The sequence below is a fragment of the Olea europaea genome, chromosome 10 (genome assembly GCF_002742605.1).
Source record: "Olea europaea var. sylvestris chromosome 10, O_europaea_v1, whole genome shotgun sequence".
In the NCBI taxonomy this organism is placed as follows: Eukaryota; Viridiplantae; Streptophyta; class Magnoliopsida; order Lamiales; family Oleaceae; genus Olea; species Olea europaea.
This window is the reverse complement of record NC_036246.1, coordinates 26,240,370-26,267,371: the sequence shown is the minus strand read 5'-3', so window position 1 is coordinate 26,267,371 and position 27,002 is coordinate 26,240,370. Positions and strand designations below refer to the sequence as shown.

At 36.9% G+C, this 27,002-nt stretch overlaps 2 protein-coding genes across 2 annotated transcripts in view; one reads left to right on the top strand and one right to left on the bottom strand.

Annotated features, from left to right (window-relative positions):
- The first annotated feature begins 8,339 nt into the window (after window positions 1-8,339).
- Window positions 8,340-17,951, top strand: LOC111401651 (granule-bound starch synthase 2, chloroplastic/amyloplastic-like). Its single transcript, XM_023029493.1, is given in 7 exon segments — window positions 8,340-9,089; window positions 9,334-9,411; window positions 9,483-9,593; window positions 10,882-10,926; window positions 11,212-11,385; window position 14,668; window positions 16,996-17,951. Coding segments are annotated over 7 exon segments (1,452 nt in total). The 5' UTR covers window positions 8,340-9,002.
- A 5,233-nt stretch (window positions 17,952-23,184) lies between these two features.
- Window positions 23,185-27,002, bottom strand: part of LOC111401650 (pentatricopeptide repeat-containing protein At5g39680-like) — a 6,977-nt gene continuing 3,159 nt past the window's right edge. Inside the window, exon 2 of the mRNA XM_023029492.1 lies at window positions 23,185-25,997. Coding sequence (XP_022885260.1) covers window positions 23,842-25,926 — 2,085 coding nt within the window. The 5' untranslated portion in view covers window positions 25,927-25,997 and the 3' untranslated portion in view covers window positions 23,185-23,841. The remainder of the gene's footprint in view (window positions 25,998-27,002) is intronic.

Sequence of the window (27,002 nt, the reverse complement as noted above, 5' to 3'; positions counted from 1 at the left end):
AGTAGTGTAAAGCCCATTATCAATTCAATTTTTTTTTTAGCGGGTAATCGGTTCGGTTACGATTCGACGACGTAACTACCGTACCCGCACCATTACGAACCGGTTCATTAAAATCAAAACCATATCCGCCCCATTGCACCATCGGTTAGGTTTTTTTTCCCCCCATTCGGTTCGGTTGACCGCGATTTTCGATTTTGATAGTTCAAATTGCCATCTCTACACTAGGTTTCTAATTTTGGCTGGAGAAAATCTGCATGCTGAAATAAATTTCTGTGGAAGACAAAGTTTTATTATTCTTGTTGGCATCATTATAATGCCAACTATTTGGATGACCACTCGTTCATATGTATGTGCTACAAGAGTTTTAGCTTCTCTTATCATAATTGGATCGGTTTTTTAGGCTTGCACAAGTGACAACATACCAAAAGCAAATGCTTTTGAACCTGTGTGGGATCTCCACAGCTTTTAGCTTGTATGCCTTCTGCTATTATGCTCATCCGATTTCCCCTACATTGTATGCTTCTATGACTTTGTAAGACACCTTTCAAACTCTGATCAAATCCTGATCGGTACGAGTAACAATAATAATAAAGAAAAAAAAGATTAAAATTTTTTGTTTGATTTTGTAGGTTCTCGAAGTGCTCTCTCTTTTGTACAATTACATATGTAATAATGGCTATTTTAGGGTATCTTATGTTCGGTTCAGAAGTATAATCACAACTAACACTAAACTTCCCAATTGAAAAGATTAGCTCAAAAGTGGCCACATACCCTGCCTTGGTGAATCCTATAGCCAAATATGCATTGATGCTAATGCAAATTGAAAATCAATGCTCGTCATATTGTTTTTGCAATAAAAGATCCTTTAGTCTAATAGTGAAGAGTAATGTTATTGGTCCCTCATTGCGGTAGTCTAGTCGCCATACTTGACATCCTACATGGTGATTTGATATTTTATTATGGTAGTTTTTTGTTGCCACATATATAAAATCATTAACTGCTACATGCGTGCCACATAGAGGAACTGCGGTAGTGAATGATTGCAAATAACATTATTTAATAGTGAAGACAATATTGTTGTCCAGCAGTGTAATTGCATCACTGACTTTTCCATTCTTTGGGCTTCTAATGGGCCTAGTTGGAGCATTTTTGAGTGTTACGGGCTCAATATTAGTTCCATGTTTTTGGTACTTAAAGAATGGGTGGGCACAAAAATTTAAACCCAGAAACCCGACCCGACCTAATCTGAATCGAGTCGGTTTGAAGATGAATTTGGGTCTGTTCGAGTGATTATGTATTTTAAATTAATTTGATTCGGGTCAGTTCAAGATCCAAGTTGTGGTTTTACCCAAACCAACTTGATCCACGAACAAACCTAAAACTACTAAACTGGAATTCTCCCATACCAAATTTGAAGCCCAAAGTCATCTCCTCCTTTCACTTTCTAAACCTAGATCTTCCGCCTTCGACCCAAACTCCACCTCCACCTCCACCTCCGTTTATTGTCTTGTACTTTTTTTCTTGGTTCATTTCAAACTTCATCTGTTCGCAGGGATGCAACTAGAATCGCGGGTATGTGTGTCATCGTAATATTTATGGATTAACAAAGATTATATAGGGAATAATAATTATTGTTCATAAATGTGTTTTTGTACTCTTCCCGAGTATGAGACAATCCCAGATTATTCGGAACCAAAGCCGATGCGTAGAGAGAATTAAGGAGCACTGGAGGTTGATATTCTCATTCAGCATGAAATATTAGTTAATTAATATTAGTTACATTTTGGTGAAGAAGCACTGGAGGTCGGTATTCTCCTACATGCAAAGTAGCTTCTCTTTTTCATTAATATTAGTTAATCTCTTTATTTCTACTGTCACTGCGAAAAGTCAGTACAGAAAGGTGTTACATTGAAGTAAATTAAAAATACTTTGAAGCTAAAAGCTAATTTTAGTTTAATAATATTAGACAAATGTTATTTATACACCCCAGGGTGTACACCAGAGTTTACATCCCCTAACATGGAGGTGCCCACGCATGGTTTATTATGCGCGGACGAAGAGAAGTGCGCGCAACATACAAGGTATCAGATGAAGGATAAAATTAAATGTGAAAAACAATTAACTCACCAATAAGAAGCCAGTAAAATGGTAGCTAACAAAGCAAGTTGATTGTATTTCTCGAACGAGAACAAAGCACCAAGTGTGAAAACTACGACATCAAATAAAATTAAACCATTAAGACTGAAGAAGAAAAAGATTGGACAATCAAAATCAGAAGTTGTGCATCACTAGGGATATCAAACGAGTCGAGCGAATCGACTCGCCCGCGTGCGAGTGGTTAGTGAGGCGAGCTCACGAGCCTGGATTGTGGGTTCGTGGCTTGCCACTACAATGACCAAAACGGTCACTTTTTTATAAAAATGGTAAAGTGGCCGTTTTGGCCACTTTATTATTTTTCTTCTTTTTTTAACTCTATAAATACTCTTAACAAATTTCCAAGATTTTCACCACCAACAACAATTCTCAATCTCTTCCACATTCTACAATCTACTACGTTCATTTTTACCTTCAATTTCAATCACTTAATATCAATTATCACACAACAAATTTACAATTACAACTACTTAGTTAATTACTTGTTACTATACAAATTACAATACAAATTTTATACATTTCATCACAATTCACAAATGGATCCACACTTATTTGTTGATGGCTTGTTTGGTATTGGAGGCGAGTAACCTATGACATCGCAAAGTCAATTTCAAAATGAATTTATCAATCTCAACGAAGTATTCATTCCCGAAAAGATTCTAGATTTGGATGCTCACCGAAGTAGTAATCCAATTGATTTTGATGACGTTGATGTTCTTGAAGCGGAATAAGAGAAATTAGATATTCCCGGTGTAAGAGGGAAGCAAAAGGGAAAAAATAGGCAAAATGTTGGGATCACTTTGAATTGATTCCAATAGGCCGTAAGGTCTAAAGTAGTATATAAATATTGTCAACAACGGCTAACATGTCAAAAGAGCATTGGTACCACATACCTCAACCATTACTGCAAAGCACATGCAGTCAAACATGGGTTTATTGGTACCTCTAAAACGCAATTGTAATTTGGTAGTCCAATCTCGATTTCTACTTCTACGACACTTTGTACGTGGATGTATTTGAAGGAAAAAGCTCGAATGGGAATGGTGAAATTCATTGCCAGTGCTGATTTACCTCTAGCAATCACGAACAACCAACATTTCTTTTCCTACGTGAAAAGATATCTTCAATCAAGATATATTGGGGGTAAATAGAAAGATTCTTCGTTTCGATATAATATAATATTTCCTTAATACAAAGAAACTATTGATTATCATTCTGCAAAAAAATGGCAGTGTTATATTTTTAACTTCGAATTTACGGGAAGGAATTAATAAAAGAGTTATATAGCTGCAATTGTACAATGTGTAGACCCGCTTTGATGTATGCATAAAAAATTATTGCTTTCAAAATTATTGAATTCCCTCACAATGCTAACAATATATTTAACACTATTATGAGCATTATTAGAGAATATCATTGTGAGAGTAAAATTGTTCTTCTCCATTTGACAACACAAGCGTTAATAAACCAGTTGTTGATTAAATTGAAGTTCGATTTCGGTGGTTATTTATTTCGTGTGTCATATTTTTTATTTAATTGTGCAGAACGATTTGAAACTTATTAAGAATGAAATTCAAAGAATTATGGGTACACTAATATATATTATGATTTCACCTAGTAGAAAAATAAGCCTTTCAGGGATTTTGTTTGAATTTAATGGTGACGAATACGAAAACATTTGTTAGTGATATAGGACATGGATGAAACTTCACTTACTTATTATTAAAATCAATCAAAGGATTTGAACATTTAATAACTGAATTTTATAACAATAAACATATTAAAAAAGATGATGACACTATTTTAAATGAATTTGATTGACTTTTAGCTTTTAAAATTTAAAAAGTTTAGACAAATTTTTATGACTCTACAAATATTTTAATCTAGAGTGTACTATCCCACTACTTGTACGATACTTGAACATCTTTATATAATTGTAAGAGCTTTTCATAAATACATAAATGACTTCGATTTTAGTGAAATTATATATTTTATGGAATTAAAGTTTAGAAAATATTGAAAAGACTTGCAATGTTATTTCCTTTAGCACGTATCATGAATCCTAATACAATTTATCGGGTACTAAATATGTAATTGATTAGATTTCAAAAGTTTTAACTTTTAATATACCTATCACATATAGAAATTTAGACCAAGCTTTATTTGAAATTTATGAAATATGTGCATAATAAATGGATGCAAATATTAGTTAGGTATCCTTTACACCTACCCTCGTTGGTATCGAAGAAGACGATGTTGAAGTATTAAATTTATTTGAAGGCATTAACACATATAGATATGATGCAATAAATTTGTCTAGTAGTTGTATCTATATCGTATATAATCAGACATTGGACGCAATCCAAATGCATTGCCTGCTGAATTACTTGATTATTTTAATCATAATCCTAATAATAAATTAATTAAAAAGTTCAGACAAAGTTATTGAATTCTGGCAAAAGTATGAATGATGATGGTCAGCGATTTTTGAAATTACAAAAGACTTATTAACACTTCTAGTTAGCACTGTAGTTTCAGAGTCTACTTTTAATGTAAGTAAGAGTGTTCTGTCTGAGGTCAAAAGCCGACCAAAAGAAAATATTTTGGAAGCATTAATATGCATGAAGAATTGAAAAGACGTTAATTTTCGATTGCAAGATAAATACGTCGAAATTGCACGTCATTAAGTGATATTTAATTTAACCATAATAATAAAGTTTGTTATTTCATAATACTATTTTTATTAGTAATAAGTTGTTTGTGTACAAATTTTTAACTTCATCTACTCGAAATTTAAGTTGTCGATCTCAAGCCCGAATAAATGATGAGTGTTTTATCTATAAAAAAGAAAAAAGAAGGGCTCACGAGGCGAGTTTGGCCCTCAAGCTCGTGGGCAATAGGGCTGAGCCAAGCCATTACGATCTCCATGTATTACATTCAGCTACTCTCAAATTGAATTTACGTGACTTAGAGCAAAATTTAGACAATTTCATTTACTATAACCGTACTATCTAAATGATCACGAATCATCATTCCTAGCACAATTATCCCATCCTCATTCATTATAGCCGAGTTTCAAGGTTTCAGTCTCACTGGCTAACCTTGATCCATGTTATTTTGAAGTAATAACTAATATTCAAAGTTCTCTCGATTTGGTATCGTTCTCGTGGTCCTAATGAAATAGTGCTTTATGCCAAAATTTCAAGTCAACTCCTTCACCTCAACGCATCAATGTCCATCATCCTAACCACCGAACATCAAGTGTCCAAAGTAGTAAAATGTCATATATACTCTACAAAGTTGCAGCTTTCATTACTACATTATTTGCCTATTCTAAAATTTTATATTGTAATATTCAATTCTATACATTATTGTGTACGGACCAAACTCTCCCTAGTAACAAAATGCAAGCCCCATAGACCAAATGCCCAGTCCAAGCCACGAGTTAAGTATTGAAATGCTTTCTTAGTCCCTATTTGACAATCATTATTTGAGAAAAATAATATTTTAAATAGTGATTTTTAAGAAAATGTGGAGTTAAAAAATAATAAAAAGTTTTGAGTTTATGTACAGAATATTTTATTGTATGAATGTGTGGTTGAAATGAGTTTATAAAAAGGAGTTTTCAAATAATGGGAATAATGTATAACTCCTACATGTACGAATCACATTTCAAAACTAACAAACTTGTCAAATTATTTCAAAATTCAGGTGTTAATTTCAATTAATAATATATAATTAATTGAAATTAATTATCCCCACCCCTTCCTACCCCACCTTAGCCCACTCCACCACCATACGCCCACCTCTATCCACCACACGCGTAAAAAAAATTAAAACTTGAAAATACTTTCTAGAGATCCCACCCCACTCCCTACCTTACCCCCATCCCTACATTCCAAAAAAAAAAAAAATTCATAAATTAAAAACTAGAAGTCATATCCCACCCTACGGAACCACTTACCCCACTCCCCACCTCCATCTCCTAAAAAAATTTCAAAAATCAACACCTCATGGAACCATCATACCCTATTCCACCTCCACCCCCACCTACCCATTCAGAAAATTTTCAAGTCACTATATATAATCAAATCACTGACATGTGTTATCTGTGATTAATTGTGACCAAATTTGCATTCAATGTAACTAATTGTGATCACATTTGTATTCAGTGCGACTGTTTGTGACCAAGTCAATCTCAAACAATCGATCACAATTAACACAGAATTGGTCACAACTTTCACAATAAGCACATACTTGACCACAAAGAATCACCACGAATAGATCTTCACACACCACAGACCAGTGCTACAATCTACCACCAGTCACTACCACATTCACCTCCAACTTTACTACGATCATTGACTTGTGTTTTCCGTGACCATAGCAATCTAATTTGTGATTGTATATAACCAAGTCAATACAGTCCCAATTAACATAGATCTGGTCCCAGACAATCACAATGAAAATAGACTTGATCATACTCGAATCCATTGCCACTACCACCACTTCCAATAACATCAACCAAATGTGTACCACCAACACTCACAACAAATCCTAACCACCACCATAGGCACCACCGCACTACTACCACCACATGAAAAATTGGTTGGTCGTAGTTGCAAGTCGTGGTACACCTCCTTTGAAGCCTCCAAACACCGCCCAAGCTGTCGCACTCCACCATTATCATGACCACCTCAACCTCTTCTACAAATCTCAACCAACATTCAAGCCTAATACCTTCCCAAATGAACCCAAAAAATTCAAGCCAAACACTAGTTGCTACCTCCTCCAATCCACCAACTCACCACAACGACATCCACATCAAATATAAATTAACACCACCACCACAACCACTACTACCCATACACCACAAATTCACATATTCGCACCACCACTACTACCATCATACAACCACCACGTATATTTGCACCACGACTACTATCATCCTACAGCCCAAAATCGCACCACCATCTTATCCAGATCTAACAATAGCATCACCAACGCATAGATCTGCACCAACATTCCTTCTCTTGCAGTAGCAGCGACGCTATCGATGCAGGGAGAAGCCTCGTAGTGTTCTTGCTATGAGTAGCGCTCGTCGATGCTTGCAACAACAACGATGCCTCCCTCGTCGACGACCCACATTGCTGCCAAGTGCTGAGTGTAGGAGTAGTGGTGTGGTTGACACGATTGCTTGCAGCAGCGACGTCGTAGACGTGATGAGCAACATTAACGCTTTCAACCCGACAAGAAGCTTTGTCGCAACTAGTGATTTTTGATATAGTTGGTTAGCGTGGATGGGTGGGTAGAGAGAGAAAAAGAGACAGAATAGGTTAGGTGGGGATGAGATGGGGTGATTATGTATATTAGGTGTAATTAATTTTTTTAATTTCAATTATTAAAACTTAATTAACACCTTATTTGTCAAAATGGAACTTAATCTTTTTTTTTTTTTTTAAGGTAGGTTTGTAGATAATTTTCCCTCAAATAATGGTTCTCGGGCTTTTCAATATTCTATAGAATCTTTTCAATCATCTGGTTCGTAATCTGGACTTGCAAGTTCTGAGAAACCTGAGCATCACAAAAGGAAATCATCAAAAACCCTCCTCTACCCATTTCCTATTTCCCACTGTAAACGAATACTTGAAATGGAGACGTTCGCAGTCCAGTTCCATTTGGCCCTATGTTCATGGTTTTTCCTTCACTTCCTCTACCGAGTACTTACCCTAAAAACCTAATACAAGCTTAAAGAGGCTCTTTTTGCACACCAGGATTTCCTCTATTCGAGAAAACGCCAATTGGGTTTGATTATCTCTAAATTCCTGCAACTGAGTGTTCTTCGATTTACACGAAATCCCTCACATTCGTAGAATCTTGAAGATATAGTTTTATAGAAGCATTTTATCTACAGTTTTATGGCGTCTATTGGGACCTTCCAAACTATGCTGGACAGTTCTATGCTTCTCAACAGTAGAAATTGCCATCGACCCATGATTCCTATACTTGCATACAAACCAAAAAAATTTTGTTGATGTTGGGGGTATGTCTAATTGCCATAAAGACAGATTTTCAAGAATTTTTAGTGAAGATAATGTTGGGAGATTATCGTTATATTGTGGAAGCGTGGGGTGGAGAAAGAGGATAGAGTTCGTACAGGCTATAAGAAAGGGATGAGTCCATAACAAGGGAATTTTCTAAAAGGGAACAAGATTTCCCAAGTTCCTGTTCCTTTGCATGCAGAAGTTATTATACATATGTGATAATTAATACGTAGCAGATACTGTTCGAGTCAGATGTAAATAACGACTGTTGTGATTACATTTATTAATATGCTTGCTAATTGAAACCATTTGTGATCGCATTTATTATTATGCTTGCAAATGGAAAGTACGAGACTATTTTAACAATTAATATTGAAGACAATGATGTCAATCTTACTGAAAGAAGAGATTTGAAATACATGCAAATAGGTAGGTAGTGGATCAGTGGATGCTTGTACAAAGTTGCCAGCTGGATTCTTTTGTAACCCACACTGAATTGCTGACTGACACTTCCGGAGTATTCTAATATTTGCCTATTCTTTTAACAATTTTCTGGGGAATAAGCTAAAGACTAGTGGATTGTGCTCTAGGTTTTTTCCCTTGCAAATCCTGCAGCCAAAGAATGGAAAATGTCAAATAGGAAAACGTGCACCGAGGAACGGATTAGGTTAGAAGGCCACAAAGGGTTGGGATGCCAGGGTTCTTACTCTGTTGTTGGTATTATATATGTTGGCAATAAAAGTAGATTTTTGTTGTTTTCTGGTATTTGCTTGTTGACTCTTAGGTTATAGTCCATGTGAATCAATGAGTATGAAAATTATGTCAGATGGGCTTGGAGATGTCGCTGGAGCTTTACCCAAGTCTTTGGCTCGTCATGGACACAGAGTCATGGTAAAGTTTAATATACCTTTTTACTAAACAGTTCAAAATTGATGCATCCACTGATGTCATTTTCAATAGAGAACCCTTCTCATCACAGAGACTAGTTTTATTTACTAAGCAATTGGATGTATAGTTTTACCACAAAATTTAGTCTTCATAACATAATCAACATTTACTAAAGCAATAAATTCTCAGTTTCTTAGTCTTATTAATCATGTTAAATTAAAAATTAATTGTTTTCAGTAATTGATAGGTTGTAGCCCCTCGCTACGGTAACTATGCTGAACCTCAACATTCAGGAGTTCGGAAAATGTATAAAATAGATGGCCAGGTAATTTCCAAAAATAAAATGTCATTTAGATTTATTTTATGTACAAGTTTATAACATGGTACATTTTTCAGGATATGGAGGTGACATACTTCCAGACCTACATTGATGGTGTAGATTTTGTTTTCACAGATAGTCCTGTGTTTCAGTATATAGAAAATAATATTTATGGAGGGAACCATGTGGTAAGATATTTTCATATAGTTTTAGCGTTATGCATACATTTATTCCTCATGTGAAAGAACCATAATCTTATTGCTTGATGCCTTTACTCATGGTAGAGATGCTCGTGTATTCATTTTCTTCCTGAACACAGCTAGCTGACATTTGCATACATAAATAAGTAGTTTGGTACTTCCTGGTTTTCACGAACTATTCATGTAGCTTCCAAGAGAGTGATCACCTATGCTCAGGGGCGGACCCAAGACTTTGGTCCAGTGGGGGCGAGAGCCGCGAGACAGAATTACGTAAAAAATAACTTCAAAGTAGACAAAAACGATAATATTCAAAAAGAAGTACCCAATAGCTTAAATTATCATTCTTTTTTCAAACCATCTGCCTAAAACAGATAGTGAGTTAATGTAAAAAATTCAAGAAGCGTTTTTTTCATCCTTTGCTAGTAGAACCTCATTTTAGAAGTTCAGCAAATAAACCTTGTTTGCAGATAATTAAAAACATGGTCAGCATTAGTGGAAGTGATTTTGTAAAAACAGAGACACCATATGCCGTAATTTATCCAAATCATTTTATCAGTCTAGAGTGTTAGAAGGACATCACATGTATATACTCAAATTGTGTCATAAACAACGATCTATCTAAAACCTTAAAGTTGTATTCATTTAAATTGCTTCTTAATCACAGGTCAGGTCCTTAAAGAACTAGCAGTAAAAGTGGGGAAAAATCAACAAAGAAGAAGTAGGAACTTGGTATCCGTAAAAATGGGCAAAAAATGCTTCTTATCAGGGACGTATCCTTACTTTTTCTTCTTGTTTATCCCGCTACTAGAACTTTTTCTTCTTGTCCATCCCACTGCTAGAAGCCATGCCGCTTGTACCGTTATTAGTGATAGAAGTAGAAGGAGAGGGATTTGGATTATTGTTCAAATAATTGAAACCCGACGATTGAAATGACGGAGGTGGGACAGAATTATTTGTAATTGAACCTCTTCTTGCTGAATTAGAGCCCTTGTTCTTGCGAAATCCAAACATATTGCCCATATCTCATCTGCTATTTTTACTATTATGTGGGCTTTTTAAGGGTCCAGTGGGGTCAATAGATCCACCCCTGCCTATGCTACTGAAATTAATTGCAATTTCTGATGGATTGAGCCTCTATATGATTCACGATACCATTCTGTTATTAGGTTTTTATTCGGTATATACAATCATTGACATTGACATTTTAGGCTTTTCTAATATCCCTTTTCAACAATCTTTAGGTCCTTAATATTTGTTTCTTTGTTGCCTTTTGCAGGATATTTTGAAGCGTATGGTTTTATTCTGCAAAGCTGCTTTTGAGGTATGAATAAATTAAGCCATTGAAAATCAGAGTCTAGGAAATAGCTTCCTTTGTAGTGGTCAACTGTCTTGTGAAGAGAAAAAGCGAAGAAAAAATAAACTTCTATTGCAACTACAGTCTCTCTCTCTCTCTCTCTCTCTTTGGGAGGGGGGCTTTGTTGGGGGTGGGGGTTTGTTATGCTTGAGCTCTTTTGCAAGTATTCTTGAATGGCTTGTTTCGCTTTGTGACCTACATCTGCTCCATCTACAAAGATGTTATATGAATAGGATAAATATGGTGATTCAGGTTCCTTGGCTTGTTCCATGTGGTAGTGTCTGCTATGGAGATGGAAATTTAGTTTTTATTGCAAATGATTGGCGCAGTGCTTTACTGCCAGTGTACCTTAAGGTATATTACCGCAACAATGGATTGATGAAATACACAAGATCTTTCCGTGTGATTCATAACATTGCACACCAGGTTTGTTCGTATAGCTCTACTCATGGCCTTCGAGATGATCTAATGTATGTTGTAATTTTGATCACATGAGCAGAAGTGTCAGCATCTGATGCAGATGCTTAGGTAGAGATTGAATCATCACTAGAAAATGATACATGAATGTACTGTAGTGTTTAGAACACTAGGTTTGCATTATACTTACATCTCCACCTACTTGGTTGTGCTTTCACCTTTGGCATAAGATCATTGCAGTTTTTACATCAAATTTTTCAACAGCCAGCCAACATGCTAATGATCTAATATCAGCATGTAGAATTTCGCCTACCTCTTTCTTGAATTCTTCCAAATACTGCAAAGATTTTAGAATTAGGGCCCGTCTGGTAGAGATTATTACTCCACAAGAATTGATTTTCCAGTCACATCACAATGGCCCACTGTCAGGCAACAACGTGCATGGCCTTGTAAAAATTTGCCAAAGTGACCATTTTGTCCTGGAGTTCATTATTTATCTTTCCTCATTTTCTCATGTAAATTGACCGAGAATTTTGCAGTCATTATGACATCCACTCAATTCCCAACCACAACAATGTGGTGCATGGGCCCACATAATTTGACTAAAAGCAAAAAAAAAAAAAAAAAAGACCATAATTTGACCAAAAGCAAAAAAAACATGACAAAAATTGAAACAAATCGATAATGCACAACAAAACCACTCTCTTCCCCTCCCCATTTACTAATTTTTGTGCAATATCTTTACGATTTAAATTGTGTAAAAAAATTTGTGCAATACCCTTAAGAAAAAAAGGAAAAAATTGATCTCATACTTAAAAAAATATATAAATAAGGAGGAAAAAAAAATTTAAATCATTCGATATGTCTATAATATAGATCTCGAAATGAACTTCGAGAGAATATAAAAGATCTATGTATTTGACTATCGTGCAATCGTCGATAAATTTTTAAAGTTAGCTTGTTATCGAAATTCTTAATTTTTTTAATGATGTTTCTAGATAAAAAAAAATTTTCATTTGTTAGGTAATTTTCTAAATGACGTCAAAATTTTTATTAGATTATTTAAAAAAGTAACAGTAAGAAAGGGAGGCATGAATTCGGACGACGAATAAGAAAAAAAGGAGTTATATATTTTTTTCCATTGGTTCGAAAAACTTGTATTTACGACGTTAGAAATATGAAAATTATGTATATCGATGAAAAACAAAATTATGTATACCCATCGTGGCTAGGACAACAACAGTTTGCATTTTGAAAGTATAACTGGGCATACGATCGAGTATTTTCCACCGAACTTTCCACACACCAAAGGCACGCTCGATAACGTTTCTGCACGACGAATGCCTGAAATTAAATCTCTCACGTGCATTGCGAAAGTTTCGTCTACAACCCAACTCACCGTCGTAGAACTGCTGAAAATGATACAGTATATCAGAACCCTTGTATGGAGCCATGTACCCAGGTCTATGGGCAAATCCTGAGTCGACAAGATAATATTTTCCCGGGGCAGGATGGGGAAAATCAATTTCAGGACTATGTATAGACCGAGCCAACATGCGTGAATCATGCGTTGTTCCCGTCCACCCTGCATGCACAAATGTGAAACATATATTAAAATCACATGTTGCCAGAACATTTTGTGTTGGAAAGCCCTTGCGTCCGATGAAATTTACTCGTTCGTCCCGCGGTAAGATAGCTTGCACGTGCGTTCCGTCAATTGCACCTATGCAATTCTCGAATAACGGATGTTGGTTCAAATTTGGTACGTGATGCTCCACACCGTGATTATAGTTTGGATCAGGTCTGATGAGGCGTATAGCAAATTCGCATGCGGCATCAAGCACAATTTTGAAATAGTGCCCAATAGTTTGCAAAGAATGATTGAACAAAGTTCGAACCTGTCTGTAGCCCTTTCCATGGGCTAATATGCATAAAAACATTCCAACTTGTTCATACACATCAACTTGCTGGCCACTACGCAGTCCATATTCGTCACAGAGTATATGAGTGAACGTACGCAGCATGGCAGGATACATCCTGAATTCTGCATAACACTGTTCAGGATTACATTGCATGGCGTCTAGCATAAACATGTGTCCGTTCCTCGCGAAGGGAAATCTTCTAATTCGACGTCTCTGTTCACGATAGTAAGTTGCCACATCTATAGAGGACATTCTACAGTAGCGAAACTACTCGATGATGTCCTCTTCGAGCTCTTGCAGAAGTTCCTCCTCCCCGATCTCATCTTCACATTCAGAGGACGGCAGAAGCACACAGTTGAAATTGAAATTCGCCATTTTCACTTAGTAATTGCAAAAGAAGCACTGAAAAAAAAAACCCAAGCTACGTTCCTTGGAAGTTCAAGTTTTTGTGAGAATGGAAGGGATTGGTTGCACTTTCTCTTTAATAGACGTTGCTCCACAGATTACTGTCATTAGTACAAATTAAAATGGACATTGGCTGGAAGAAAAGCTCATGAAAAAAAAAGATTCTTGACTTAATTGATGGTCAGTGTACTAACTATGGGTCATTGTTTAAATAGGACCCTTGGAATGAGTTAATATTCAGGCACGTATAGTAATTGGTATGCAATGGCAACAGGTACATAATCTTTTGAAAGTGACATGAAATATTTCATTGCAGTTGTGGATTCGTGAGATCACTTAGTAGTAAAGTCCCATTTTTGTTCACATAGACATGCCGAAATGAAAAATGAAAAAACAACACACAATTAAAAATGTCTACATAAAACTGCTGTAAGAGGAAAATTTTCCGTGCCGCAGATTTCACTTCAGATGAGCCTTTCTGTGCTCCAGCCAGCTCCACTCGACCCAGTCCAGTTTGTCGTTCGCGTCTTCCTGCATTGCAAGTATCTCCCTATTATGCCTCAGTGACAGGAAGCTCAACTTCCAGAAGTACATATAAGTTTTCTTGTGCAGTCGGCCAGTCGACAACATCTCGTTCATGAGCGTCTGCGCATCTGGAACATTAGGACCCAGCAAATTGTTGATTGTAGCTGCTACCTTTTCACTGGCAGTGGAAGCACGGTTAACAGTGTCTGATACATCCGAGGCGGACATTTTTGCTCTCTTACCTTTTTTGCTATTGCCGCCAGACCTACGTTTATCCCCACTTTGCGGCCTCGGCATGTCCGCACTGGATCCAGCCAATTCTGTTTTCTCGCTCTCATCACTTGACCCGGTGCCTTCCTTGTCAAGCAGTTGACTGTCGCGTAGGTCCTCAAGTCCACTATCTTCGAACATGGAGAAGCCTGTCCTGCACATTGTTGAGGGTGTGACTGCATACTTATCGTTGTCATATGCATCCCCGAATAGCACCTTGAGGCTGTACACCTCCCTGCAGTCTTTGCCTTTGAATTCTTTGTAGTCCTTATTTCCCTGTTACACATGCAGAAGAAGTTGAACATCAGAATGCTTCAAAACAGCAATGGTTTCAACATAGCATAGAAACTTGTGTAGTCAAAATTTGAAAAATAAACTGTGTTGTGCATATCGAAAGTAATAGTCAGTACGTCACCTTGAGTGTTGGAAGAAACAGAGCCCCATGCCTCAAAGCCATTCAATAGTCACTTGAAATTGAAATTACAAGTCTGAGGAGACCAATCAATAGTTTTTCATGTTTTTAGATGAGATGGTCATTTAAACTTCTAGACAGATTTCCCAAGAAGTTGGTGATTTATAATAAAGAAACGTCATCCCATGTGTATACAGCCGGAATCTTAAGAATAAAACTGGCTATTTTCCTGACCTTATGAGGCGATCGATTCTCTTTTTTTCCCTCTTGAATGTGCTATTTATCCCGTATGGGACCAATATATTTAGGATTTCTGACTGTAAACACAGCCTAATTACACAACATTTCTAGTGAAACTCACCTAATTACTCCAAAGTCTTGGATCTGGGTTACTGATATATATTGAACACAGACGACAATATTTACGAGGGCCAAACACGCATAAGGACAGCATAGCATGTCTCCTTCTTCAAGATCTAACAGTTTTACTTTTTTCGCACTATTTTCATGATTAAATTCCAATCATTGAACCTAAAAATTTAAGAAAATCCCTTGGCGAGTCTATGCAAAAAGAATGAATATCAGGATCCTGAGAACTATGAAGATGCTGACTGGGGAGGGTCCATAGTGAATAGAAAATTAATAGCAGGACATTGCACGAGTTTCCCAGTTTGAAAGCAATTCAATTTGTAAAATGCGAAAAATGACCATATTAAGTAGTGTACCTTTATCTTTCTCTCCCACCAGTCGTCGGAAGCAGCAATATATCCCATTTTGGAGATGTACTCCACTCCAGTACTGTGAATAAGCTCCATTAGACGTTTGTGTTTCGTTCGAAGACCATCCCAATGATTCTTCAGCTGCTGCTTCGTCCAACAGTGACCGGAGTTCGAATTGAACAAACAGATAAGTTGGTCCCATCCGTGTTTCGTGAAGCACTTTCCGTTACGGTGACCGTCGGCTATCACCGTCTCGCACGCGGCAATGAAAATCCAGTTCTCATGTGGATTCCATTGGGCGTGCTTGCACGTTGGTGGTACTGGTTGGGTCATGCTGGGAAAAGGGTTGGAGGTGGACGAATTTACGTTTCCACTCGTCTGCGACAAAAAAGGGCGAAGACGAGTTCATTAAATAAGTTGGGTTCAGTTCAAAATTGTGTGTTCTGTAGGTGCAACAAAAAATTTGGAACTGAAAACACTTACTGAGGGGACATATGGGTCCATGTTGTGAGCTCACAAGCTGTATTCCGGCAAGCAGGTTCGTCGTCGTCTACCGCCTAACACGAGTCCGTATTTGACGGGGGAAAAAACTCTCAGACAATAGGATTTGACGGGGAAAAAATTTCTTCTTTGTACTGCCAGAGCGCTAATTGAAGGAAAAAAATATTTACGACTAGATCTAGAAGTTCATCGTCGGGTGTTTGTAGGGAGAGAAATATGCGAAATGTGAGGTACCGGTGCAAGGAAAAAGGGGAGAGAATCTTGGCAGTTGAGAGTGTGTAATGACGGGGGTAATATTGGAAAAATGAGAGTAAATGGCCTGTTGTTGTACTGCAAAGATGTCAGAATATTTCCATTAAAAAATTGTCCAACGGTGCAATTTTTGATCAGCAACGGTCCAAATTCAGCTTAAAATCACAGCCAGACAGGGCCTTAATACGCTGTGGACATACTTCAAGCACCTCTTTTCGAATCATGTTTGTCTGATACCCTAAGCTATCTCATGAAGAAAATAAAGCAGAAGGCATAAATAGATTAGACTTTCGAGTTGAGATATTGGACATTTGTAAAAAAACACTATTCAACTCAAACTTTTTAAATAAAGCTAATGGATTTGGCCAACTATAGCTAAAGACAATATGTAGATTAATAAGACATAAGATTAGTTGACTAAAGTGGTTGGAAAAAATGTGTACTCAACTTTCTGCGCTCTCAATTCATTGATTTCCGGAATTGTACTTAACTGATTTCTGAAAGGTTGGCAGGTTGCAGTGTTAATAAGGTTTCTTTTGAAATGGAAATTGATAATCCTGCAATCTCACTTCTGGTTCTTTTTGCTGTTCATTTATGAATGCCTACAATCAAGGCCGTGGTCATGTGGATGATTTTTCCTACATGGGTCTTCCACCACACTACTTAGACCTTTTTAGCTTGTATGATCCAGTTGGAGAAGAGCACTTGAACATCTTTGCAGCAAGTCTGAGGACGGAAGATCGTGTACTTACAGTTAGTCATGGATATTCTTGGGAGCTAAAAACCTCTGAAGGCGGCTGGGGTCTACATGGGATTATAAATGAGAATGATTGGAAATTTCATGGAATTGTCAATGGTATCGATACAAAGGATTGGAACCCCGAGTTAGATATTTACCTACAATCTGATGGGTATGTTAATTACTCCCTCAACACCCTACAGACTGGTAAACCCCAGTGCAAGGCAGCATTGCAAAAGGAGCTTGGTTTGCTTGTCCGTGCTGATGTCCCGTTACTTGGTTTCATTGGGAGACTTGATCATCAGAAAGGAGTTGATTTGATAGCAGAAGCTGTTCCCTGGATGATGGGCCAGGATGCGCAGTTGGTCATGTTGGGCACTGGTAGGCCCAATCTTGAACAGATGCTTAGGCAGTTTGAGGGCCAGTACAGTAACAGAGTTAGGGGGTGGGTCTGTTTCTCTATGAAGACAGCTCATCAGATAACTGCTGGGGCAGATATACCTCTGATGCCATCAAGATTTGAACCTTGTGGACTGAACCAGCTATATGCAATGTGTTATGGGACAATTCCAGTCGTTCATGTAGTAGGTGGACTAAAAGATACAGTGCAGCCTTTCAACCCTTTTGAAGAGACAGGGCTTGGATGGACTTTTGCAAAGGCTGAGACAAATGAACTTAACAATGCATTAGGGAACTGCTTATTAACCTTTTGACAATACAAAAAGAGTTGCAAGGGTCTCCAGAGACGAGGAATGATGCAGGATCTAAGTTGGGATAATGCTGCTCAAAACTACAAGGAGGTACCCATTGCTGCCTAGTACCAATGGTAATTTTTTGATACTTAATTTTCCATAGTCTTGACAAAGAGAAGGAAATTACTTTTGGCAGAATGTCATCTTTTTACCATCTTTGCATAGTGGCTTAGTGTCAAACACGGGCATCAGTAAAAAATGACATGTACCATCATCCTTGCCTTTAAGAAATGAATATTTGGCCATCGAGGATAACAGGATTCAGAGATTCTAGGTTAATACTCATATAGCTTCCTGTACATATTGTCTAATCCTCTTGTTAGAATTTGAGGAAGAGTTATATCCAAGTTCAACCTTCTTAATCAGCTTTGTGTCGGTATTTAACAGCAGGCTTGCTTGTGCTTTGTGTCAGCATTTAACAGCAAGCTTGCTTGTGTATATGCTACACCGTGGTTCATAATAGATTTTCACATTATCGGTATGAAACTCATGCAGCAGTGTCCAAGGTTTTTGATCTCTTAAAATCCTTTTCTTCCATAATTCTTGGCATCGAAGATGAATGGTGCGATATTGAATGTGCTTGGTACAGACAATTTATAGTATTAGACAGTGATAAAGAAAAAGAAATTAAATGTGTCCCCAACATGTAATTTTAAACGTGCAGAGACGTATTTCACTCAATTTGCCGATACAAGAATTTGTCTTGTGAGTTGTGAGATCTGTTGGATGCATGGGCAAATGACCCGGGTTCGTGTTTGGTATACATTTGACCGCTCTAGTCAGACTAAATATATATACACATCACATTTTAATTATATGAAAATGTTCATAACCTTATTCATTATTATATTTTAACCATATATTACATGAGATCCACAACTTTTATCAATTTTCAACCATACATGTCAAACAAGAGCTTTATTTCTTCACTAAATCATACAAGAAAAATATTAGGGATACACCAAGCTAGAGAAGCACTAGTGGCCCTCCATCCAAAAAAAAGAAAAAAAAGAATTGTTGAACGTACATTTATGTAACTCACAAACCCATTACATTCACTGCATCACTCTCATGTATATGAGAGACTTCTATCCTGGTCATAACGTAAACATGAACCACTTGAAAAAAGTCGAGCAAAACCCTTGGAAAGGCTGCCTTCAACTGCGCAAGATGACATTGTACAACCATATGGACTGTTATGCTTAACAATTTCCGCACAATCGTCCATTGCATTACCAAGTGGATTCTCTCCCCAGGTAACGGGATTTTCAGGAGTATAAAAGTGCTCTCTTCGGAATTGTCATGGTATTAGGGCTAACATACCCGTCCGAAAATTCCTGTGCTATCAGCAAGTTGTTACTCGACTTTCTCTTGAAACCAGGAAAAGGTTTTAACCCTGCGTGATGACATACATTGTCATGAAGGCGTTGTTTGTTTGTGGAATAGGTAAATATCATGTGCATTCCCTCTTAACTATATCCAAACACGGGAATGGTATGAACATAAATAGGACAACCATTCTCAAAACGCTAATTCACATGAAACTTTTAAGATACTACCAAATAAATTTTTCAAGCCTGCACCATCACATTGCTGGGCTTCTGAGTCACCAGTTACAGGAAAAACTAGGAGGGTCGCTGGATCCCCTGATCCTGCATCATAGCGTATATATGTCATATCGATGCAGAGAGAGGGGAAAGACAAGCGAGAAAAATAAATCAACTGAATATCTAAATCAAACAAACAAACCACTGAATATCTAAATTAAATGCAAATTACATGTAATCATTGTCTAATTTGTCTTCAGAAACATAATGCCATAAAACCCACAAGGCTGTCACCATCATGGGCGATGATATGGCTATCATTTGCAAAGACCAACAGTAACTGCCTTCAATTTTATCATTGGCTAAGTAAAAATTATGCAAGTGAAAGGCATTTGGCGGTATAATCATTTTGATAGAAATTATAACATTTGATGTTTCATATATTACACTACTAATAGCCTCATGCTAGTATTTTACTGCTCTAGTTGATCTTGAACAATATATATCAGCTAAAATTAGCTCACCAAACTACGCAGCTTTATTTTAAATAAAAAAAGGCATTATTAGAGAGACACAGGATTACCTGTACATGTGCTCAACGAAGTCATCAATTAAGACAGGCCAAGCTCCTAAAATAGGTTTAAATAACTGATTAGGTAACATATGAAACACTGCAGAGAACAGCTAAATTAGATAAATATTTCTCTGGATATCATTCCATTCACAAATACTTGTGAAATACACTTGATTTCTGTTAGTAATTTGAAGTGAATTCACTTATCGGCCATCGAATACTACGAAAGGAAACTCTTGGACTTTCTAAGCACCGATCAACGTCCTACCATCATTTCTATTACCACTATATACCACCAACAAACATACTTCAAGAACTTCATATTCAAATTTAAGGTAGCAGAAACAACCAATCTTAAGAATAAGCATACAGTTGTTTTGCACCATGGGTGAAAGTAAGTCGAGCCTTCCTTTGCTATGTTATTGAGATAACCTAAAAATATAAGTCACATATACTGTCACATAATATAGAAAATTTTCCAAATTCAACTCTCTAAGATAGATAGACGCAACATTAAAACCCCTTTTGTTTAAACTCCCATGCCCAATAATAACAAGCCCACAGAACTCACCACGCAGGAGTAGATGTCAAAATAATATAAATAGCTGGCAGCGGTAGGCTAGTGACAAAATGGGTTGCGACCCTTTATGAAGGCCGGCGAGTTTTGAAGTGTGTCTCTTCACTCACTCTCTCTCTCCTCTTCTATAAATTAGACTCTTGGAACGTCCATTACTACATCTCAATCATATGCAATCATAGCATAACATAAAATATATTTTTTCCTAACCAAAATTCTGCATAAAATTTTGTCTTTCATTTAAGAAAAAAAGGAATACAAAAACCATCTTTTGGTTAATTGTTCTTGTGGTTTTGAAGCGTTACAAACACGAGAAGGTAATCATTATATCCTAGGAGTTGATTACCATCATCCGTAAGCACTGAAAAACAAAATCAACTTATGGACAAAGAGTTCAACTCTTGCCTCGACTTTACATCCATTTTACTTGGTGTTACTTTGTCCTTTTTTCGTTAGCGTTTCTTTGGTATTCTATTACTCATTTCTTGCCGTTACTTCCTCCAATTTTGATAAGGTTGATAATTTCAAATTTTGTAACAAAAATCACTCATCCATTTTTCAAAAACAAATAATACCGTAGTCTAAGCGCATGGGCATAATCGTGGAAATATGACTCCAAGTCAATATCCATGTCTAGGGGTGTAATTTTGGAACGGACCGATCAGGACAAACTTGGCTTCAGTAGCTAAGCCCACAACCGGCCCAACCCACTTTCTCCTTTATATAAAGAAAAAATACACAAGCAAAATATTTTAAAAATTTATTAAGAATTTCTAATTCTTGTTCATTGGGTAAAGAACCTTCAAAGTTGTTTCAAGTCAAGGAGATACCAAAGCAATTTGCACAAGTCAACTAGTCCAAAAGTGGGGGCAATTTCTTAATAAATTCCACATAAAATTGGGGATGGCAAAAAAACTAGTTCAACCCGATACCCGTGGGGCCTTGCCCCGAATGGGATGGGGAATACCCACCTAACCGGGTACATTGGACGGGTATGGGATAGGTACGGAAAACATAGTCCCCACCCCATTACCCAACCTGTTTAATATTAATTTCAAATATAAGTTTTTATCAAACAAAAATAAAATATTTATCATCATTTTTAAAGAGAACATAAGTTATTTTTACTAAATTGGTGAAAAAGTAATAATATATATTAACTAAGAACATAAAAAATAAAAGCAAAACATAAAATTTGAAAAAAATAAAAGGGGCGATAAATGGGGTAGGAGACTTGCCCCCCCCCCCCCCCCCCCTCTGACCCGTCCCCGACTTAAATGCGTATGGGACGGGTATGGGGAAAGAAAATATCTAGTAGGGCGGGGGTGGGGAAGGATGCCCCAACTCATACCCGCCATGTTGCCATCACTACATAAAATATCACAAAGACAATCTGGCCAACTGGCTGGCCCTACCACATCAACTTCTACAAAGCCCAGTAACAAAGAAACTTCCTTGCACATTTTCTTTTGAGTACAATTTCTTAATGTTTTTGACAATTTTAAAAGACTTGGACTGCACCTCACAAGCACCTTCCTCAAATTTGAAAGCTATCAATTTCAATTTCATCATATCATTTCCAGCAATCTGGTCTCCATCTGCATTTAAGATATATTTTTTAAACATTCTAATCCTTTTGTCATTCAGAGAAAATCATTAGCCATGTCTCTCATTTATTTGAATCAATTGCCCCTAGAGAACATATCGATGAATACAATTCAACGTATCAGTCTAATTCTTGGATTGGTCCATTTCCTCTTTCTCCATATAATCCTGAACGGAGAGAAAATCCACAGTTTTTTTTTTTTTTTTTAACAGAATGCAAATTTTCAATCCAATCCCGATTCATTAGGTTCAGTGAACCCAAAGTTCAGGCTGGAGGAACAAAGATTTTGAGTTATCCAAGAAGAAACCGTCCTTTAGAGAGAAGATGGTTGATGAAAGTGTGTGTAAAGGAGATATGGAAATAGTTATAATCAGTATGGGAATTTTTTTTAGTCCTGAAGAAGGGAAGCTTCCAGAAAAATTGGATGCTAATGACCTTTTCAACATGTTTGAAGAGAAGAATCCTTGTTTGGATGAAGTGAAATTAGCTTTTGATATGTTTGACCAGAACAAAGATGGATTTATTGATGCAAGAGAGTTGCAAACGGTTCTATGTTCTCTGCGCTTAAAGGAAGGATTAGAAATAGAGAACTGCAGGAGAATGATTAGTGTGTTTGATGAAAATGGAGATGGGAGAATAAATTTTAATGAATTTATAAAATTAGATGAGTGTAGCTTTTAATGCATTATTGTTTTATTTTACTCGAAACTTATAACAGACTTCAAATTTCAACATTTCTTCTTTTTCCTTTTATTTCGTCTCTCGTCGTTTTCTCATTTTTCAAATTCAACACATTCTTTTCACAGACATATTATTATGCATTTCCACTTAATCCAGTATAACATCTATTATCATGATTAATATCAAAGTTAATATAACTAATAGCTTTCCCCCTCTTTGTTCCTCTCATAAATGTTATCAAATTCCTCCAAATGTCATATTCATCATTTATCAATATTTGAAGAAGAGATTTCATTTAAAATACTAACCTGTAGCTGCAACTTCACTAAATTTGATCCCTCCTGTCCAGAGAGCGATTAAATGCTGAATATAACTATTGTCATAGTAAAGAGACTACACATTCTGGCAAAAAAACGGGTGCTGAACTTGTTACACAAACATCTTAACTATCCAGTAGACAGCAAGATACCACGTGACACCCCATCATTTGATGCCTTAAACTCTCCCAATATGTTCACCTTCGCTCATCTTCAGGGATATAAAGATAGAACACTGGATGTCTATGGATGACCTGCTAATATAACCGTTGATTTCAATTCTGCCAAGTGATCCGAGAAAATTATGCAGCAAATGCTGTATAGAGAGAGTTGAGAGGTCATTTACAAGTATCAACCAAGTAACTAGGAATTCTTATGTTATCAGAATTGCTTTGGCCATCAATCCAACCAAGGTACTAGATCGTTGGATTTGTTATTCAATTGGCGGATCATTGCTTCTCTTAACTTATAAGTTGCTATATGTGAGAATGAGGATATGGAAGGATATTAGGCTCATGAATTGATAATTGCTGCAAAACCCTTATGACCAATTTACAAATGTCTAGCAACATAAATTACCTAGATTAGCTATATGCAATTCCCTCCACTGGGAACTGGATGGTTTAATATATCATGAAATATTTTTTCCTAAGCTGGGCCTATATGTCACCAGTAGTCTGTACAGGAACAGCATCCCTCTCTGAAACTATGAAAACGGTTGACATCTCTTACAATTATCACTCTGTTTGTGACTTTTGAGATAAATTTAATGGCAGAATGGCAATCAACACACATCCTTAGGTTTTTAATGATGCGAATAGGTGCCATTGGGGGTGTTTTCATAAGAACATATGCTATAGCCAACTTCTCACTGTGATAACCGAGGTAATCTTCTTTCTGTTCCTCCTCCACATCATGCAATTCACAAGCTATTGTTGGAACATAACCCAGTGGTTTAATTTCAGTCAAAAGCTCTTTTACTTTTTCACGAATAAGAACAGACTCTGGATGATCATTGTCACCAGAAACAAATACTTGTGTGTTATTTCTTATCTCTGTCCAGCTCAATCCAGGCTCTTTCTTTACGTTTCTTTCTCTCATTAACTTCCGAATCTCCACAACTCTATCCCACCTCTTTGCCTTGGCATGCATATTTGACAACAGGATACAAGCTCCCATATCTTCAGGGTTCAAGTGCAACACAGTTTCTGCAACTTGCTTTCCTAAATGATAATTATGATGGACACAACAAGCATTGAGCAATGTTCTCCAGGCAACAATGTCCCATTTTATTGGAGTTGATTGCATGAAATTCACAGCATCCTCAAGCCTCCCCGCTCTACCCAGAAGTCCAACAATACAGGTGTAATGCTCCAACCCCGGTTCAATGCCAAGCTCTCTCATCATATGGTTCAAATAGTAGAAACCTTCATTTACTCTTCCCAAAAAGGCACAGGCTGAGAGTGCCCCAACAAAAGTTACATAGTTTGGTTGCTCTTTTGCTGCTAGCATCTCGTGAAACACAGCCAAGGTTTCCCTACCAAGCCCATGATGAGAATACCCAGTTATCATACAATTCCAAGATATAACATCTCGACAAGTCATATTTGTGAAGACGATACAAGCATCTTCAATCAAGCCACACCTTGAATACATATGGATCAAAACATTACTCACAATAATGTGATTCTTCATCCCCATCTTCACGATGCGTGCATGTAGTGAATTACCAAAACCAAGTGCTGACAAACCAGAGCATGAGTGCAAAAGCACTGCAAATGTGTACTCATTTGGCAAAATATGCTCAATTTCCATTTCCAAAAACAGTTTCAATACTTCTTCAAAGCACTCATTCTGTAAATAAGCAGCCAATATTGCTGTCCATGTGACCACATTTTTAGTTTGCAAGCTTTTAAAAAAATTTCGCATTGACAGAATTTCTCCACATTTTCCATACATGTCTATGACTGCGCTACCAACAAATAGATCAAGCTCAACACCAATTTTGAGCATTGTGCTGTGAGTTTGTTGGCCCAAAATCAAATCGCCAATGCGAGCGCAAAATCCAAAAATATTAACATAAGTAATACTATCCCACTCCAAACGCTCATATTCTGCAGCCAATCTGCACAAAACCTCAAATGCTTCCCTCATATATCCATGATCTAACAGCACATTTAAAATAGAATTATAGGTACACAAATCTGATCTAGGAGCCCAATACAAAACCTGCATAGCCCCTTTCACATCCGAGCACATTGAATACATAGACACAAGTGCATTCTTTACATAGCGATGAAAACTCAATCCAGACTTCAACGCATAACCATGACACTGTTGGCCCTCATCTAGCAACACACAATGAGAACAGCACGAAATAACTGTCGCTAATATGTACTTATTTAGGCACAACTTGTCTACTTTTACCATATTCCTGCACAATCCTATAACTTCAGAGGCCAAACCATGATGCAAATACCCAGCCATTAAACTTCCCCACGAAACAACATTCCTTTTGCGCATTCTAACAAACAACTGGCGAGCAATTGAAATTTCACCACACTTCGAGTACAGATTGATCAAAGAATTTCTCTCGATCACGTGATCATGTGAATCTTGATTGGATACAATCAAATGGGCATGAATAGTTTTTCCGATTGTGAGGTTTTTAGAGTCGGCTGACACTTTCAAGAACTTTCTTATTTCATTAAGGTTTGGTACAAACGATGGCCGCTGTATTTGGCTGACCATTTTGCAGAGTGCAACTGTTTCCAAGGGATTCTCCACCGTTCTGTTTAAATATATATGCTGGGCGCCAGAAACTGGAATGTGAAATGAATGAATAATATTTAGCACCATTAAATAATTTTTGATCTTTTATATTCTTTTTGACTTTACATTTAACTAAAATCTTAATATTTATAAAATAGATTTTTCAACTAAAAGTCAAAACAAATAGAATTATGCTATTTGTGCATTAATTGTTGACATCTTCATTGACATTCTATTACGTTTAAAAATCTATTCCATTGATTATTTTAAATGTTGTTAAAATTAATGGCAAAAATATTGGCCACCTCGTACAATATCAACCACACTGTATCTGTAACAAAATTGAAACAAATAATGAGGAAAAAACGAATTAGTTCTAAGAATTTTAATAGTTTAATAGCGGGCATCAATCGTGTAAAGGTGCTCAATATATCTCATACCCCAAGATGTACAAACAATAATAGTACAACCATAGCCCCCAGGGCACATCTCCAAGTGGTAAAATGGGAGGGTGGAGAAATCCAGCTTTGCTTGAGGCTGCTACGTCAAGGGTTCGAATCCTGAAATATGGATTTGGCTCTTGGGTAAGTGCAAGTGTACAAGCAGCCTTCCACCCTATACCTTTGAAGGCATAACCTACGATTTACCTCCCTCACGATGCTCAAGGTCAGGGGTGGTGGGAGACCCTTAAGGTTAGGGTTTAACCTTTAATAATAGTACAACCATAATTGCAAAAATGTAATGGCTTTGCAGTGTCAATGACTTTCGAATGCCTTAAAACCATTTCATAGTTTGAAGAAGCCTGCTACACGGACAGGGCCATGTAGACCATGGTCTGTCCGTCCAGGAGGTGCACGTGGCAACCCCATTGGCAGGGGTCTTGTTCGTTTAGAAAAAGACTAGTTTGAATGGTAAAATCTATGTCAATAATGATGGGGATAGAAGTGCACTCAAATATTCACAACACAATGTTGCATCCTAAGTTGTTCATAAATAGGCAACACTCCGAACAAAAAGGTTTTCACCCATCCTTTTTTTTTTTTTTTTTTTTTTTT